The sequence below is a fragment of the Symphalangus syndactylus genome, chromosome 16 (genome assembly GCF_028878055.3).
Source record: "Symphalangus syndactylus isolate Jambi chromosome 16, NHGRI_mSymSyn1-v2.1_pri, whole genome shotgun sequence".
In the NCBI taxonomy this organism is placed as follows: domain Eukaryota; kingdom Metazoa; phylum Chordata; class Mammalia; order Primates; family Hylobatidae; genus Symphalangus; species Symphalangus syndactylus.
Window position 1 is genome coordinate 21,405,440 of NC_072438.2, and position 15,341 is coordinate 21,420,780.

Here is a 15,341-nt window from a genome sequence, read left to right on the forward strand (position 1 = left end):
CATCTGTTATTTTTTGACTTTTTAATAAAAGCCTTTCTAACTGGTGTGAGATAGTACATCGCTGTGGCTTTGATTTGCATTTCTTACTTTTAAGACAAATCACTGTAGATTTTTCAGTTTTGGTTAAAAATCATCCATATACATAAAAAAGAGAAACTCTCATGTTCCTCGTCTCTAAGGGCCTTTCTGGATCTAAAGTTCAGTTCTTCCAAGTTCAATTCTACCAAGTTCAGTTCTACTGAGTTCAGTTCTACCGAGTTCAGTTCTACTGAGAAAGGCCATCACTGATTCAAATTTGAATGTGAGCATGGAATGACACAGCTAAGACCAATTATTTAGAGAGAAGAAATAGTTTTCATGCAGACACATTTTAAAACACACAAATAAAATTCTTACCACTCAAATTTTGGTAAACATTTTATAATTTATATATAAAATCTCAGTAAGAAACCATGTAAAATGACAGAAATATCCACCTTACATTGAGTCAAAATAAAAAAAAAAAACCCATACACACTGAATGTAAATTTTAATTATAAAACAAGAATATGAACAAAACATTTTAAAATAATCTCAATTATTTGGCAACTCATCACATCATTGCAAGAGACAAATTTGATCGTAAGAAGTTTAATCTTATGAAAAACTGAAGTTGGACAGTTTGCTCATATGAGAGTTAAAACATGTTTAAAAAAACACTTGGCAATAAAGCCAGTTTCTATACTGAAATAATTGTGTATAAAACAACATAAAATCCTGAAACTGGATAGACAGGAGGGACCTAATCTTGAATGCATTTCTCTTCCCTGAAAAAGACAACATGGAAAGAGTATTGGTAGAAGCTTCAGAATAGCACATAGAAGAGGAATGAACACAGAGAAGAGGAATGAAGAGGGGTTTCTGCTGCAGGTGACTGACGCAACTTTACCTGAACCAGAACCTGTTTTATGTCAATGCAGCTGGTCGTAAAGTCACAGATGCAAGTATAATCTAAAAACAAGTTACATTCTTAAAAAACAGAGCCACAACTGTGAACAGAAAAGCAATGAAGAACCTTTCTTTAGCTAAACTACTTTACTTGGATACATGCGAGTTTCTGCCAGATCATATTAAGATAGTTACAGGGCAGGCAGAGTCCTAAAAAATTTTCTACTAATGACTGCATAGCATTTAAAACCCTTTTTTATTAAAAAAAAAATAATAAAGTAAAATAAACAGATATATAGTAAAGTTCACAGATAAGTTTTCTCTGTAAAATAAATAAAGTGTTCATTGATTAGCATCATACATAGAGTAAAATACAACCTATTTTTACATGTTTATATACTATACACAGATTACCAGTAGGCAGCCTGGCGTCTGATGGGCTGGAGGGGTTTGCATTCATGATGTGTCACATTGGGAAATCCCAATTTTGAATGTTAAAATATACAACTACTTTGTTTTGAGTTCAGATACAAAGTAAACTTATTGTCCTTTATCTGAAATAAATGTACATAATATTTTCTATGAACAATAGTTTATAAAGCTGTTTAAAACATAACAAGAAAAAGCTTGCACCTAGGGACTTACAGCACATGCATTATCTTTTTCCTGGTTAAAGAGAAGCCTATGGCCACTGAGGCATGTCTCTTTCCTCTCCACTGTGTTCCTCCATAAGCCTAGGGCAGCAGTGGTCAGGATTATCGCTTCGCTTTTTTCACAGGGGCTTCCTCCACTCTTTGCTGGCCTCTTGTTCGGGCCCCAGGAGGGCTGACTTCTCTCTTGCGCTTGATAGAAGGGGAGAGCTGTGTCTTTGATCTGCATTAAGCAAAGTCAAGGCAATGGTGAGGTTTAAAAGCAGCTGCTTCAAATAACTTGGGAGTTCCTTAAAAAAACAGAAGAGTTTTGAACTTGACAGCTAAGAAGAAGAAAACCCAGTAACATTTATACACGAAAAGGAGCTACTTCGCGAAGAGCTTGAACTAACTGGTTATTTGTTGTCAACCTCACACACAAACACAGGACACCGGAAGAGAAGTTTGAAGCCTGTGCTCTGGTTCCAGCTCCACCACACTCTAGGTGCTGATGGTGCTCAAGTCCACTTCCTTCTCTGGGCCCTAGTTCTTTCATCTATAAAACAAAGACATCAACAGCGGGTCCCACCAATATACAAACTGTCCCAAGTTCAAACAACTAGCAAGAACACAGCAGGATTGCAACCTAGGTCAGACCAAGTGCAAAATCATGTTTTGTAGCACAGTATTACAGAAAATAGCTGTGTTAGAAAAGGCACAGGAATTTCAGAAGAACATTCTAACCAATCTCCCTATCACCAGCATACCCTGTTGATATAGTCTGTGATTAAAATTATTTGTTGGAAACTCCAATTAATCATGTTACTGCCCTGGAGATGTATGAAGTTCCTCTTGGGTCTCTGATGCTTTCAGGAGAAAATCATCCAGAGCCTTTTAAAGTTCTGCCTTCTATTTGTACACCATCTGGGCCTGCAGTCCTGCACCTTCCACATCACAAAGCAAGATGCCCCATCTTTGGAATCCCCCACAGAGAAATGCGACTTTATTGATATGAATACTTTAAGTCTTTACCACAGCGTTTACCATTGTAATTTGTCTGCTGTGTTTTTTCAAACTGCAAGTTACGATCAATATTTTAAAACAACATGTTAATAGGACACAACAGAAAATACCACTCGTATCACATCTATTAAATTTGACTCATGAAAATTTTGTTTCAGTTACAGCAGCAGGAATGTGAGCACCAGCTGTATTGCAAAACATTCTTATAGTGGGTTGTTGCCAAAAAAGTTTGAAAGTCTTATACACATATATCTCTCTTCCATTAGACATGATGATTCTCTAGGGCAGCTGCTGAGATTTATCATTTTTCTAACTCCAGTGCCTAGTGCAATGCCCAACACATGGCAAGCGGGCAGTAAATGTCCTGTCAATGAATAAAAGACTTGGAAAACCAACATTGCAGGAGATGGAGAAATGGGACTCTTAGTGATATGAAGACACGTCTTCCGTTTCTTGTTTGACAGCAAAAGTAAATAAACTCAAATTGAGTCAAAAATTGTTGCAGATGATGTGGTTTTGGCATGTGTTGACAATGACTGAAAATGTGTTTGTTGGTAATCCATTTCAAACTGTTTCCATGGAAAGCCACCAGCCACTCAGTGAACACCTCTTCAGTAAAGGTGCCGTGTGCAGTATTGTGCTGGGGACCAAGTGGCAGCCAACAGAAGCTCTGAGTCAGGCTGCTTCTCCCCAGCCATGTGAGCTTCGTAGCTTATCCAGGCCCTTCTAGTCCACCCAGAATGTGGTCTGTGAGGAGGGGCACTGGTCACTGAGGAGCTTGTTGGAAATGCCAACTCTCAGGCCCCAGCCTAGACTTGCAGACCCAGGATCTGCATTTTACCAAGAGCCTCAAGTGATTTGACTGCATGTTCAATTTTGAGTAGTATGCATGGAAACCTTCCTGAGATTCTTTCCCTCACATATAAAATAAGAGTAACTATTACAATTCACTCACTGAGGGTTAAATGAGAGCATGTATGTGAAAGTGCCGGGCAGTATAGTTTGCTTTCATTTCTAGAATGTGGGGAAAACAGCACATACATACATTACAAGTATGCTGTGAAGATGAAAATATGGTAAGAGGTCAAAACAGTTTTTGTGTACAGTGAAGAGTCTTTTATTTTTGAATATGATAATGTATAGAAAGTATGACAAGTTCCTATCTCAAGAAAGAAACCTACAGCTCAGAGGGGTAAATAAAGGAATATACCAAACCAATGCTATGTGGCATCTCAAGTGCCCAATATTGACCAGAAGTGCAGCAAGAAGAAGAGATGAAAATGGGCTGAAGCAGGATGGAAAGGATCTGACTTACTAGAGGTGCTGATGGTGAGGACGCTCCTCACTAGCTCAAGCAAAGGCAAGAAAGGAAGGCTCAGGACCACCTCTGGGAAGCAGTAAGACCAGTAAGGCTGCAGTGAAAGGTGTAAGCTGGCAGGGGCCGTGCCTGAAAGAGGAAGCCTTGTCACCTCATCACCTCTCCATTGCTCTAGCTAAAACAGAAATGATTCTGGGCTGTTAAATGCTTTACCACACTGCCTTGCCTTTGGTCTTGGTGGATGGGAGAAGGCATATAATGTTCATAGGTGTCAAGGACAAGCCTGTGTGGCAGTCCACTGCGGCAAGGCCAGACTGGTGAGGCCACAGAGACACCTTCTGCAGCCCTTCCTATTCTTCTTGGAAACCAATGATCCCCAAAAACAGTTATTTGGTGAGACAAAATCTTAAAGGAAATTAGGAAGGAAGCATTATTGTACCAAAAATAGTCTTAGGGGGTTAAAAATGACTTGAAGTGTAAGCAGGGACTTACCTTCCTAATGGGGGAGAGTTACTAACTTTTTCGCTGGTAGGTAACTTCTCTTTTGCTAATTTTTGGCGATTTCTAGGAGAAACTGTGTCTGGGCTGCCAAGTTTGGATGTTGCACGTGCAGATGGCTTGCTATGTTGCTTTCTGAAACAGATTATAGAAACACTGGGCAATGGTAGCACTGAACACTCCAGTCCCTGGAACTATGTAGGAAGTATGAGGCTCCTTGTGGGCAAGTCAGAACAACAGGAACTAAAATCAGAAAAATGGTTGCTTTTCCTGACCAATGCTGATAAGTTGATCTTAATGTCATCTACAGCTACCTCTGCTTGTGTGACACTATCTTTGTTCTTACTGTGCATGATATTTTATTGTGATTTAGAAAAAAGATGTATCTGTGAAAAATAGAAAACATACTGGCTGACAAAATAAAGATTACAAAAGAGCTCATCAGGGTAGAATAAAGGGCTAAGATTAATGAAAGTACAATTCACAAGGCTAAGAGTTAAGGCCCAAGTAGTCAACTGCACAAGAATCAGATAAGGAATTCTGATTCCAATAAAAACTCTGAAAAAGGAACTTGTTTAGCTGGTGTATTTTTCAATTTGAGGCTCAGTAATGAGGATGTGCACTGAAGAACAATATCCAGAAAATAAGGTAGAACAGTACCCTTCTGGATTCATTAGACCACACTTGGTATACAGAGTTTGCTTCTATCTATCTTTCTTTCTTTTCTTTCTTTTCTCTCTCTCTCTCTCTCTCTCTTTCGAGAAACAGCCTCGCTCTGTCACCCAGGCTGCAGTGCGGTGGTACAATCTCTTCTCACTGCAACCTCCACCTCCCGGGTGCAAGCAATTCTCCTGCCTCAGCTGCCCAAGTAGCTGGGATTACAGGAGTCTGCCACAACGCTCGGCTATTTTTTGTACTTTTAGTAGAGACGAGGTTTCACCATGTTGGCAAGGCTGATCTTGAACACCTGGCCTCAAGTGATCCACCAGCCTTGGACTCCCAAAGTGCTGGGATTACAGGCGTGAGCCACTGTGCGTGGCCTCTTTTATTTTTTATTAATTTAATTTTTTTTTAAGAGGGTCTTGCTATGTTTCTTAGGCTGGTCTCGAACTCCTAGCCTCAAGCAATCTTCCTGCCTCAGCCTCCTGAGTAGCAGGGATTACAGGCATGAGCCACTGCGCCCACCTGCACATTTGCTTCTAAAAGAGGATAAAGGTAACTGAGGAGCACAAACAGGGATGATGAAGGGGCTCAATAAGCAAGCAGAGAAGACCTGGAAGCTGCCCTCAAATACGTAAGGGAAAATTAGACAGAAGGTTCTGAAAGTCGAACTAGAACCAAGAGTAGAAGCCATAGGGAGGCAGGCTTCTACTGAACACAAGTCAGAAAATGCTGAGGAGGATGTGGCTTTCCCTGCCACTGAGGTCCATGCAAAAGCAGGAAGACCCTTTCAGAGGAGCTGCAGGTGCAGTGACTCAGGCACTGACTGGCTATTGTTACTACATGACCACTGAGAGCCCATCCAACTCAGACAATTTGTGAAATTATGAAGACACCAGAGCCCTGGGACTGATCAACCAATGCCAAGGAATCTAAACTAGAGAGAAAAGAACTCATTTGTAAATCAAAAGTTTATATTATAAAGTGCATGAAGGAAGAGCTTTGATAATCCAGGTGATTACAGAACCATATAAATCAAATAAGATTTATTTTTAAAGAATTTATAAAAGGCAAATCTGAGAGCAATTTCTAGACACTCACTCAAAGATGGCTAGAAGGCCTATGGAACTTTCTCTGAGTTGAGCCCTACTTTCCACAACTGTTTTAGAGGGAGGCAGTAATTCTGGTGGGATGGATGCTATACCCAAATGCATGGGTGTTGGGCTCCAGCACCCTCACCCTCTCCTAGCAGCAGCAGTTTGGATTCTGTGACTTCTTTTCTATTTACCTGAGCTGCTCCACCTAAAAAAGCAAATATGAGACCACCTTATAACTTTAGCCGTGTAAGCTTCGAGAGTCCTTTGGCTCTAAAATCTGATTGAGAAATCAAACCATGGCACAAATGGCTAATAATGTGTTAAGTTTGGAGGAATTAGAAACAGATTGATTTTAAGTTTTTGTTATTTTTTTGTTTTTTTTTGAGACAGAGTCTCACTCTGTCACCCAGGCTGGAGTGCAATGGTGTGATCTCGGCTCACTGCAACCTCTACCTCCCGAGTTCAAGCGAATCTCTTGCCTCAGCCTCCCAAGTAGCTGGGATTACAGGCATGTGCCACCACACCTGGCTAATTTTTTATATTTTTAGTAGAGACGGGGTTTCACCATATTGGCCAGGCTGGTCTCGAACTCCTGACCTCATGATCTGCCGGCCTTGGCCTCCCAAAGTGCTGGGATTACAGGCATGAGCCACTGCACCTGGCCCCGATTTTAGTTCTTTATGTAAACACAAGATACTATTATATTATGGTGTTAGTGTTATTTTTGAAATAAATCTTCCTGAACTTTTTGATCAATCTTGAATAATGAAATTAAACAAGATGATACCAAGATTAATAGCTTGTAAATCACATTAATTAAAAATTAAAAAAATATATATTTTTTCAGAGACAGAGTCTCACTGTCACCCAGGCTAGAGTGCAGTGGTGCGATCACAGCTCACTGCAGCCTCAAGCTCCTGGGCTCAAGCGATCCTCCCATCTCAGCCTCCCAAGTAGCCGGGACTACAGGTGCATGCCACCATGCTCAGCTAATTTTCAAAATTTTTTTGTAGAGATGGGGTCTCCCTGTGTTGCCCAGGCTGGTCTCATAAACTCCTGGGCTCAAGTGATCCTCCCATCTTGGTCTCCCGAAGTGTTGGGATTACAAGCATGAGCTACCGTGCTCAGCCTGGAAAATATTCATGTTTGGGAAAGTGATTAACGGTTAGGATGAGACTACACAGTTACGTACCATTTCTCATGTGCCATGGGGAAAGGAACACTGGATGATGTGAACAGGTATAATGATATAGGCCAACAACAGAAAAGGGGTATCAGCAAATAATGCTTGTTTAAACAAAGTTCAGCAGGCTTCTTTCCTTTAGGAGTTTGCCAAACCCTTTTTTTTTTTTTTTTTTTGAGATGGAGTCTCGCTCTATCACCAGGCTGGAGTACAGTGGAGCCATCTCAGCTCACCGCAACCTCCGCCTCCCACGTTTAATTCCCCTGCCTCAGCCTCCCGAGTAGCTGGGACTACAGGTGCGAGCCACCATGCCCGGCTAATTTTTTGTATTTTAGTAGAGATGGGGTTTCACCACGTTGGCCAGGATGGTCTTGATCTCCTGACCTCATGATTCGTCCACCTTGGCCTCCCAAAGTGCTGGGATTACAAGCGTGAGTCACCACGCCCAGCCCTGGAGTTTGCCAAACCCTTATATTTTAATGAACATGTAACTGAGGAAGGAGAGAGAATTCAATGACATTCCCAAACTCATCTGACCATGGTACTCTTTTTCTCAGAGGTTTCTGGCTACAATAGGGCTTGAGAGAACATATTTTGGGAAATATATGAAATTACCTCAAAAATGGTCAAATTTGGGCACTTTCCTATGATCAACCTATTGCATAGCACTGGTGAGATGCATGTGATGACAGTGGTGTGTGGGCCTGGTTCCTCCTGCTTTCTGGGTTGAATTAAGTATGCTGAGAGGAGGGATGATGTTTTATGTATGTCCATATTCACGAATGGTGCTCAATATGACATTTGAAGGATGGCAGATGCTCAAAAAATATTTGTAAGGAATTGAATGGGTTCCACCAAATAGGCATTTAAAACCTGGTAAAGACTCTGAAGCAATCCCCCAAAATGGTTTAGGACAGAAAATGTGTTCTCCAAGAACTATGTGCCCACTGCTAACAATAAAAATGAAAGGGAAGAACTTCCACTGCAGCATGAATAATTCAGTTCAGAGAATCCCAGGAAACCCAGAGCAGTTTTCAGATGGAGAAGCTGGTGAAGGTCTCTGGCAGCTCTGTGCTGCCCCCATTACCTCTGAGCCTCTGATCTGGTGGTGGATCTTGTGGTGGCTCCTGACGGCTCGTCCTCTTCCTCATCTTCCTCTTCCTCATCAGACTCCTGCTCTTTCTTGTCCTCTGCTGGATCAGAAACTAATTTCTGGCGTTTTCTTTCTGGCTCTGAGGATTCTGTTCAAATAGAAGGGTAACACCTGGATTTTACAATTCCCAAAGATACTTCCAAGAGAGAGAGTCAAGGAGTTTAGAACTTAGGATATTAGGGACTTGGAGGCAGAGAAATGGTTTTCCACTTCCTTTTTGTTTTAGCACTTGCAATTCACAACTGTTTAACTTAATCTCAAACACATTTTGGATAGTTTACATATGCAGTTCACAGCCAGCGTTCATAAAAAATTCACATGTACTCAGAAAAGCATCTGGGATGTACCATTTCTGACATGGGATTAGACCTATTTCACACATATTTATGTAATATTAATATTAGCTGTACCCATTGGATTTTTCCTCATTCAAAGAAAAACTCTTTAAAAAGGTGATTTGGAAACAATAAGACTTATTAAGAATTTGCTAGAAACATACCAGCATCATCTGATACAGTGAGAGAGCGTTTGGGTTTTCTTCCTCTCCGACGCACACTTGCTACTATTTTTTCTTCACCATCATCCTAGAAGCAATAAAATTAAAGTTAAAAGGGTGGTCAGCTGAACATTTAAGTTGATTTCTAAACAACGTATCTTGGTAAGAAATTTAACACTTACATTGCTTATAGTTCTTTCTTGTAGGTTAGCTGTTTCTTTATTGGATTCATCTTTAAGAAAAGGGAAATCTCTGCATTAATATCTTATTACTGTAAATTTAAATTTCAACAATCAGCCTGGCTTGTCTGTCAATGTGTCAGTATTAATTAATACATTGTTGTACATTTCATCATTATTTTGTATCAGTCAAGCAAAGATAGAATCAGAATACCTAGCAGAGATCACATTGGATTGTGAGTCACGAAACATAAGTTTTCATTTAAGATTTTATTTAAATTTGCTGACTCTCAGTTTTTTCAGCTGCAAAATAAGAAGTTGGATTAGACTACTTTTTTTTTTTTTTCTAAGACAGAGTTTCACTCAGTGGCTCAGGCTGGAGTGCAGTGGCGTGATCTTGGCTCACTGCAACCTCTGCCTCCTGGGTTCAAGTAATTCTCCTGCCTCAGCCTCCTGAGTAGCTGAGATTACAGGTGCCCACCACCACATCCAGCTGATTTTTTGTATTTTTAGTAGAGACGGGGTTTCACCATGTTGGCCAGGCTACTCTTGAACTCCTGACCTCGGGTGATCTGCCTGCCTTGGCCTCTCAAAGTGCTGGGATTACAGGTGTGAGCCACCACGCCCGGCCGGGTTAGACTACTTCTATTCCCTTTCAGATTAAATGTTCTGACCCCAAAAAAGAAAAAAGGGGGCATATAAGGAGCCCACAATATGTACCAGTAACTGCAAGTTGGAATGATATACAGGCGGAGCATCCCTAATCTGACGATCCAAAATTTAAAATGTTCTACAATCCAAAACTTTTTGAGCACCAACATGACCCTCAAAGGAAATGCCATTGAAGCATTTTGAATTTGGATTAGGAATGCTCAACTGGGAAATGCAAATATTCCAAAATATGAATAAATTCAAAATCTGAAACACTTCTGGTGTCCTAGGCATTTCAAGTAAGGATATATAGCTGGTACTTTTATTTTATTTTTATGAGACAGGGTCTTGCCCTGCTGGCCAGGCTAGAGTGCAGTGGTGCAATCATAGCTTACTGCAGGCCTCCAACTCCTGGGCTCCAGTGATTCTCCTGTGGAGGCCTCCGAAAGTGCTGAGATTACAGGTGTGAGCCACTACACCTGGCTAATATGGACTTTTCGATTTCAATGTAGCTCTGCAAGTATTATGATCCTAGCTTATAGTCTGAACAAACCAGGCTTGAGTAATTTGTTCAGAGTCACATAACTAACAAGTAGAGTGACAGGTAGAATTCTTTTGACTCCAAATACATCATGGTAGCTAACAAAGTACATTTTATGACCGGTTTGTAGAGTGCATACATACATTCTTTATGCATTTGTTTTCTGCAGATGTTATAATTTTCTGAGACTGTATCATGGTAAGAAAAGTAAAGATTAGTTCAATGCACTACTTGAAGCTGAAATTATGGGGATGTTCATCAGGCACTCAAAAACTCAAAGGTACTTCTTTTTAGTGACTGTAGTAGTTGTCCTTTTTTGCAAGTTTAAAATACCAATGAAGATGAAAAAGTTAACCCAATAGAAAGGTCAACAAAGAGGACTGTCTTAAAATGGTCATCATTTTACCCATATTCAGAAAACATTCTGAATCACACAGCTTTAATTGGAGTCCTTAAAGGGCACTGATGTTATAAAGATTTCTTGTATGGATTCAAAATACTATAAAATTATTAATAAAAACTGGTTAAGACCAAATGTGCAGAATCTCCTCCCTCTTTTAAAAAATAAACGAACCTTAATTTACCAAGACACAAGAAAAAATGAAGTACGATCACACATAGTTGAATGTGGAAACAATTTTATATTACCTATTTGCTTTATTTGCTGATCAGAATATGTAATATCTTAATCTGACCATACTATTTATTTGATACAAAATAGCTGTCACATTAATCTTTGTTGTTGATATCAACACTTCAAAGCTCACTAATGGCTCCTCTTGTTTTATGTAAAAAATTTTAGACCACAACAAAAAATATCTGGAAAATGCAGGCAATATTGACAAATAATATGGAATGCTCCCATTATTCCGCCCTCCAGAGCTAATCATTATCAACATTTTGGAATATATTTTTCTCCTTGGAATGAGGAGAAAAATAGTCAAAAAAATTTCAATTCTTAAGTCCTGGGCTCTGTAAGCCAATAGATATAGTCTCTCCCAGATACAAGGACAACTATTTTTACCAAGGGGGCCACCCACTTCAGTGAGAAGCAGTATGGAAGTTCCACCTTCTCCAACAGCCAGCCTCTCCTGCCCCTCCCTCAGATAACACACAGAGGAATGCTGTAGGTACATACCTGTTTGCATTACTTTCAGTTTGCTGATAGATGGAGGTTGTTCTACCTACGTTTAAATAAACAAACAAAAAAAATTTTTAAATCAGCAGTTTATAATCATCACATAGAAATGCATCAATGATGTAAAGGTGGTATAGGATCTTTATTTACATAGGCATATTTGAGACCTATTTTCTGTAATTGATTAAGTATACCTAGCAAACATGGATGCCTGAGCTTCTAAATACAGACTTTCCAATAAGCTTCTAAATACAGACTTTCCCTTCTGTGATGCTACAGGATGAGAAGTGAGGCAATGCAGCATGGCTGCTGTGGTTAATATTTCCCAAGGCAAACCATTTTACATGTTACTAAATGCATTCACATGTGCTTCTCTGGTTTTGTCTTATAATAATTCTATGAGATAAGTACTGCAGGCATCATACCACTTTACATTCAAGGAAACTGAGTCACCAGAGGGTCCCATGACTGGCCCTAAGTCACAGGTCTCGGGGTAAGTGACAAAGCTAAGGCTTGAATCCCATGTTCTTTTGTTAGGTCAGTGAACACACCTCTGTCCTCCTCACAATGCTCCTCTTGTAATCTCCTCCTTATAATAATCCATTGAAATGCATGCGATGGAATCCTGATACAATGATTTTGGTGGGTATATATGTCAGGGTCAAAGATAAAGAACGTTCAAACATAAAATATCACTGAGGATTTTCCTGCACTGAAATCAGTGTATATTTTAGGTCAAAAAGAATTCCATAGAAAGTAGTAAGATGGCAAGACAACTCACAAGTCTCTATAAAGAAGCCACTATCTCAAAATCATATAAAATAGCTAATTTATACATTTTAACCAAGGGTGGCCACAGGAAGATAAATCCCTAGATAATTTTTAAATAATCAAACTCATGAATTAGAATGGAATCAGAATGAAGAACTAATATAACTCTGTTTACACAAAGATACTAGTAATCAAAATAGTTGAATGGTTACTCAGTCTTTTAAAGCTTTTCAAGTACTTAAAAAAATAAAGTTCAAAATACTAGATATTGCATTATACCGTTTTTCAGGTTAAGAGCAAGTATTTGAAATTGTCGTGTTTTGCAATTACTTACAGTGACAATGCCAGTATCTGTTTTGGAGTCGTCTTCTAAAAAAAAAAAAATTCACTTAGAAAATGGGTTCGAAAATTTCTTGTGTGTGAACTGAAAACACACCAAGTACCTACTCATTTTTAACGTTGTGTCTACAGGGTATTTGCGAGGTCTTCCTCTTTTCCTTTTAATAATTATTGGCTGATCTTCCTAAGGGGGAAATAAAAAACAACAACAGCAATAAAAAAATTTTACCCTTTATTATACAAAGTTTTCTCAAAAATCAGATTTAGAGTTCCTGTCTAAGAGAGCTCAAATCCTAGCTTTGTCACTTTAAAAATATGTGACGTAGGGCTTAGTGTTTTATTTACTGATCTCACCATTGTTTCTTCAACTTGATAAACATCACTAACTGCCATAAATTAATGGAGCCGTGAGGATTTTGAGACAATGAAGTAATCAAAGTGTAACCTTTTACTTCTGTAATAAATATGTATGTCCATTTAAATTGGGATTTGGCCCAGTTAGTTGTGACCAAATGATACCCTTATAAAAAAATAAGGGGTCCGCTGAATGTATCATACAGACAGAAGTGAGAACAATAACAAATGATTTAACAATGGGCAAACTTGGCAATGGTTATCTAGACCTGGCTAGTGCACAGGCTGTGTCTCTTGATTTATGGTGCTCAGTCTCAAGCCACTGCAATTCTCTGCTCCACAGGCTCCCTGAAAATCTATGGGCTTACGGCAGGCAGGGCTGGGATGCTCTGTTTGTGCATGCAGCCTCCAGGAATCCATGACCTTGCCTCATGAACTAGGTCCCCTCGAGTATTCCCTGCATGCCTTCTGCACACCCTGCTGCTGTTCCCATTTCATCCTAGCTGGACTCCATGTCTCAGACAGCCTCCTGTTTGCTGCCATGTGCCTGGCCTGGCAGCTCAGCATTGCCAGGCCAGGAACCTGAGATTGCCACTGATGTAGAGCACTAAGCTGATCCTATTTGGCTATGACATAAGTGGGTCTCATACAAATGTTTTGAAGAAACAAAGATGAAGAGAACAAAATTAATCAAAATGACACTGATAAAATGCACTGTATGAAATGGTGTTCCATTGCAGTAAAAAACCCCAGCTTCTTCAAAGTACTTAAGAAAAACTCAAGATAACAGTATTTAATGAATTTAATTTGGTTAGTGCTTAAATAATTGTGAACAAATAAATATGAAAAGCACATCTCACCTCCTGAGATTTTATGGTGTCATCATCGTTCTGCTCTGGCTTTTCACCAGTAGTTTCACTGCTGCTATATTCATCTGTAGAAAAGGAAGAACTTTGTTCACTGCTAGTGACCACGGTCAGCCTTCCCCACCTTTACCCAGGTGACCTACACAGCTGCAGCCACACATAACCACACACTCCATTTTCAAGTTTCTACCATCAAAATTAACAAGCCTGAATTTGGGTGACTAGTAAACAGCACACTTTGGGTATAGCAGGATCCAAATTAAAAATGATTCCCTAGCCCTATTAATCTTAAGCATGAGGCACTTTATTATACAGGAAAAGTAAATGAGCAAAATAGACGTTTCGGTTGAGAGATATGCTGGCTGCTTTGAAGGCTCAGTCAATTTACCCAAGCAAATGTTTTACTCACCTTTTTCTTCCATGACCCTTGAGGCAGTGCTATTTGTCTCAGAACTGGTTTTAGAGAATTCTTCCAAATCTCCGGAGTTCTCTTCCTATAGAGAAGTTGAAAAAGACTAGAAGCTTCTTCAAACTGAAGCCTTCATCCATTCATCCTCCCCACCCAAGTTTGCCTTTCTATTTCAAAAAAACTTCCTAGCTCTTTTTTAGGATAGTTTTTGGAAAATGTTTTTGAAATGTAACTATTATTGTTGCTAGTGAGACTATAAAAAAAATAAACATTCTGAGAACAGAAAAGCATAAGTTCAAGTATAAAATATCAAGGCCATTTTCTTTCCTGCAAAATAGAAATTGTTCTTCTCCTCCCCCTACTTGGATTTTGTTTTTTTAAGACAAACTCCAAAGGCAGAATGGACAGATATTGACAACAGATATTTATCTTTGTGGAGTGATGGAGGGGAGAGATGTGGGGAATCAATAATTTGGGAGATGCCAAAGGGAATTTCTGGGTATCCAGATGGGCTGAACTTGGAGCAGTGATCTTTCAGCAATTAAATTATCCCCCCATAGTGGCAAGAAAGTTCTCGGCATGAAATGCCAAAACGTTTAAACTATAATACTAATATAGTATAGAAACAAAAATACATAAAGTAGAATAAGATCAAGATGAAATAGGAAACTAAAGCTGTAATTTTTCTTTAATGGCCCATTATAAACAATTGTAAATCCTCATTTCTATTAATGTTAATTTTACTTATTTTTTAATAGAAATATATTCTTGTGGCTCAAAATTTAAAGGGGTCTATAATGAAATGCCCTCACCCCCGATTTCCCTATTTGGAGGCATTCAATGTCATTGGGTTTTGATATAGCCTTTCAGGGACTGGAAGGGGATGGATATAAAAGCAATTCCACATTTCACACACTCTTCTGAAACAGTGGAATTTCTGGCCCACTTCATGTCAGATATGATTAGATCTTCATTCTTTTTTACCTAACAATGAGGATGACACAGAGCTTCTGTTACTTCCTAGTAAAAGAAGTGTCAGCTCAGCCATTTCTCTTATTATTTGTTTGTATCTGCATTACAAATATTATCTTTGTCTTATGGGGTTTTTT

General features: G+C 39.3%; 1 protein-coding gene across 5 annotated transcripts in view; it reads right to left on the bottom strand.

Annotated features, from left to right (window-relative positions):
• Nucleotides 1-404: 404 nt before the first annotated feature.
• BOD1L1 (biorientation of chromosomes in cell division 1 like 1) overlaps nt 405-15,341 on the bottom strand; it is a 58,989-nt gene continuing 44,052 nt past the window's right edge. The window contains exons 18-27 of one of the 5 annotated variants that reach the window (XM_055246675.2): nt 14,233-14,317; nt 13,818-13,891; nt 12,712-12,787; nt 12,599-12,630; nt 11,494-11,539; nt 9,167-9,216; nt 8,988-9,072; nt 8,423-8,576; nt 4,390-4,530; nt 405-1,800 (exon numbers count right to left, since the gene is read on the bottom strand). In XM_055246675.2, coding sequence (XP_055102650.1) covers nt 1,683-1,800; nt 4,390-4,530; nt 8,423-8,576; nt 8,988-9,072; nt 9,167-9,216; nt 11,494-11,539; nt 12,599-12,630; nt 12,712-12,787; nt 13,818-13,891; nt 14,233-14,317 — 861 coding nt within the window. In that variant the 3' untranslated portion in view covers nt 405-1,682. Of the gene's footprint in view, nt 1,868-4,389; nt 4,531-8,422; nt 8,577-8,987; nt 9,073-9,166; nt 9,217-11,493; nt 11,540-12,598; nt 12,634-12,711; nt 12,788-13,817; nt 13,892-14,232; nt 14,318-15,341 lie in introns of all 5 variants that reach the window. The other 4 variants (XM_055246674.2, XM_055246677.2, XM_063619400.1 and 1 more) reach the window with 4 other exon arrangements.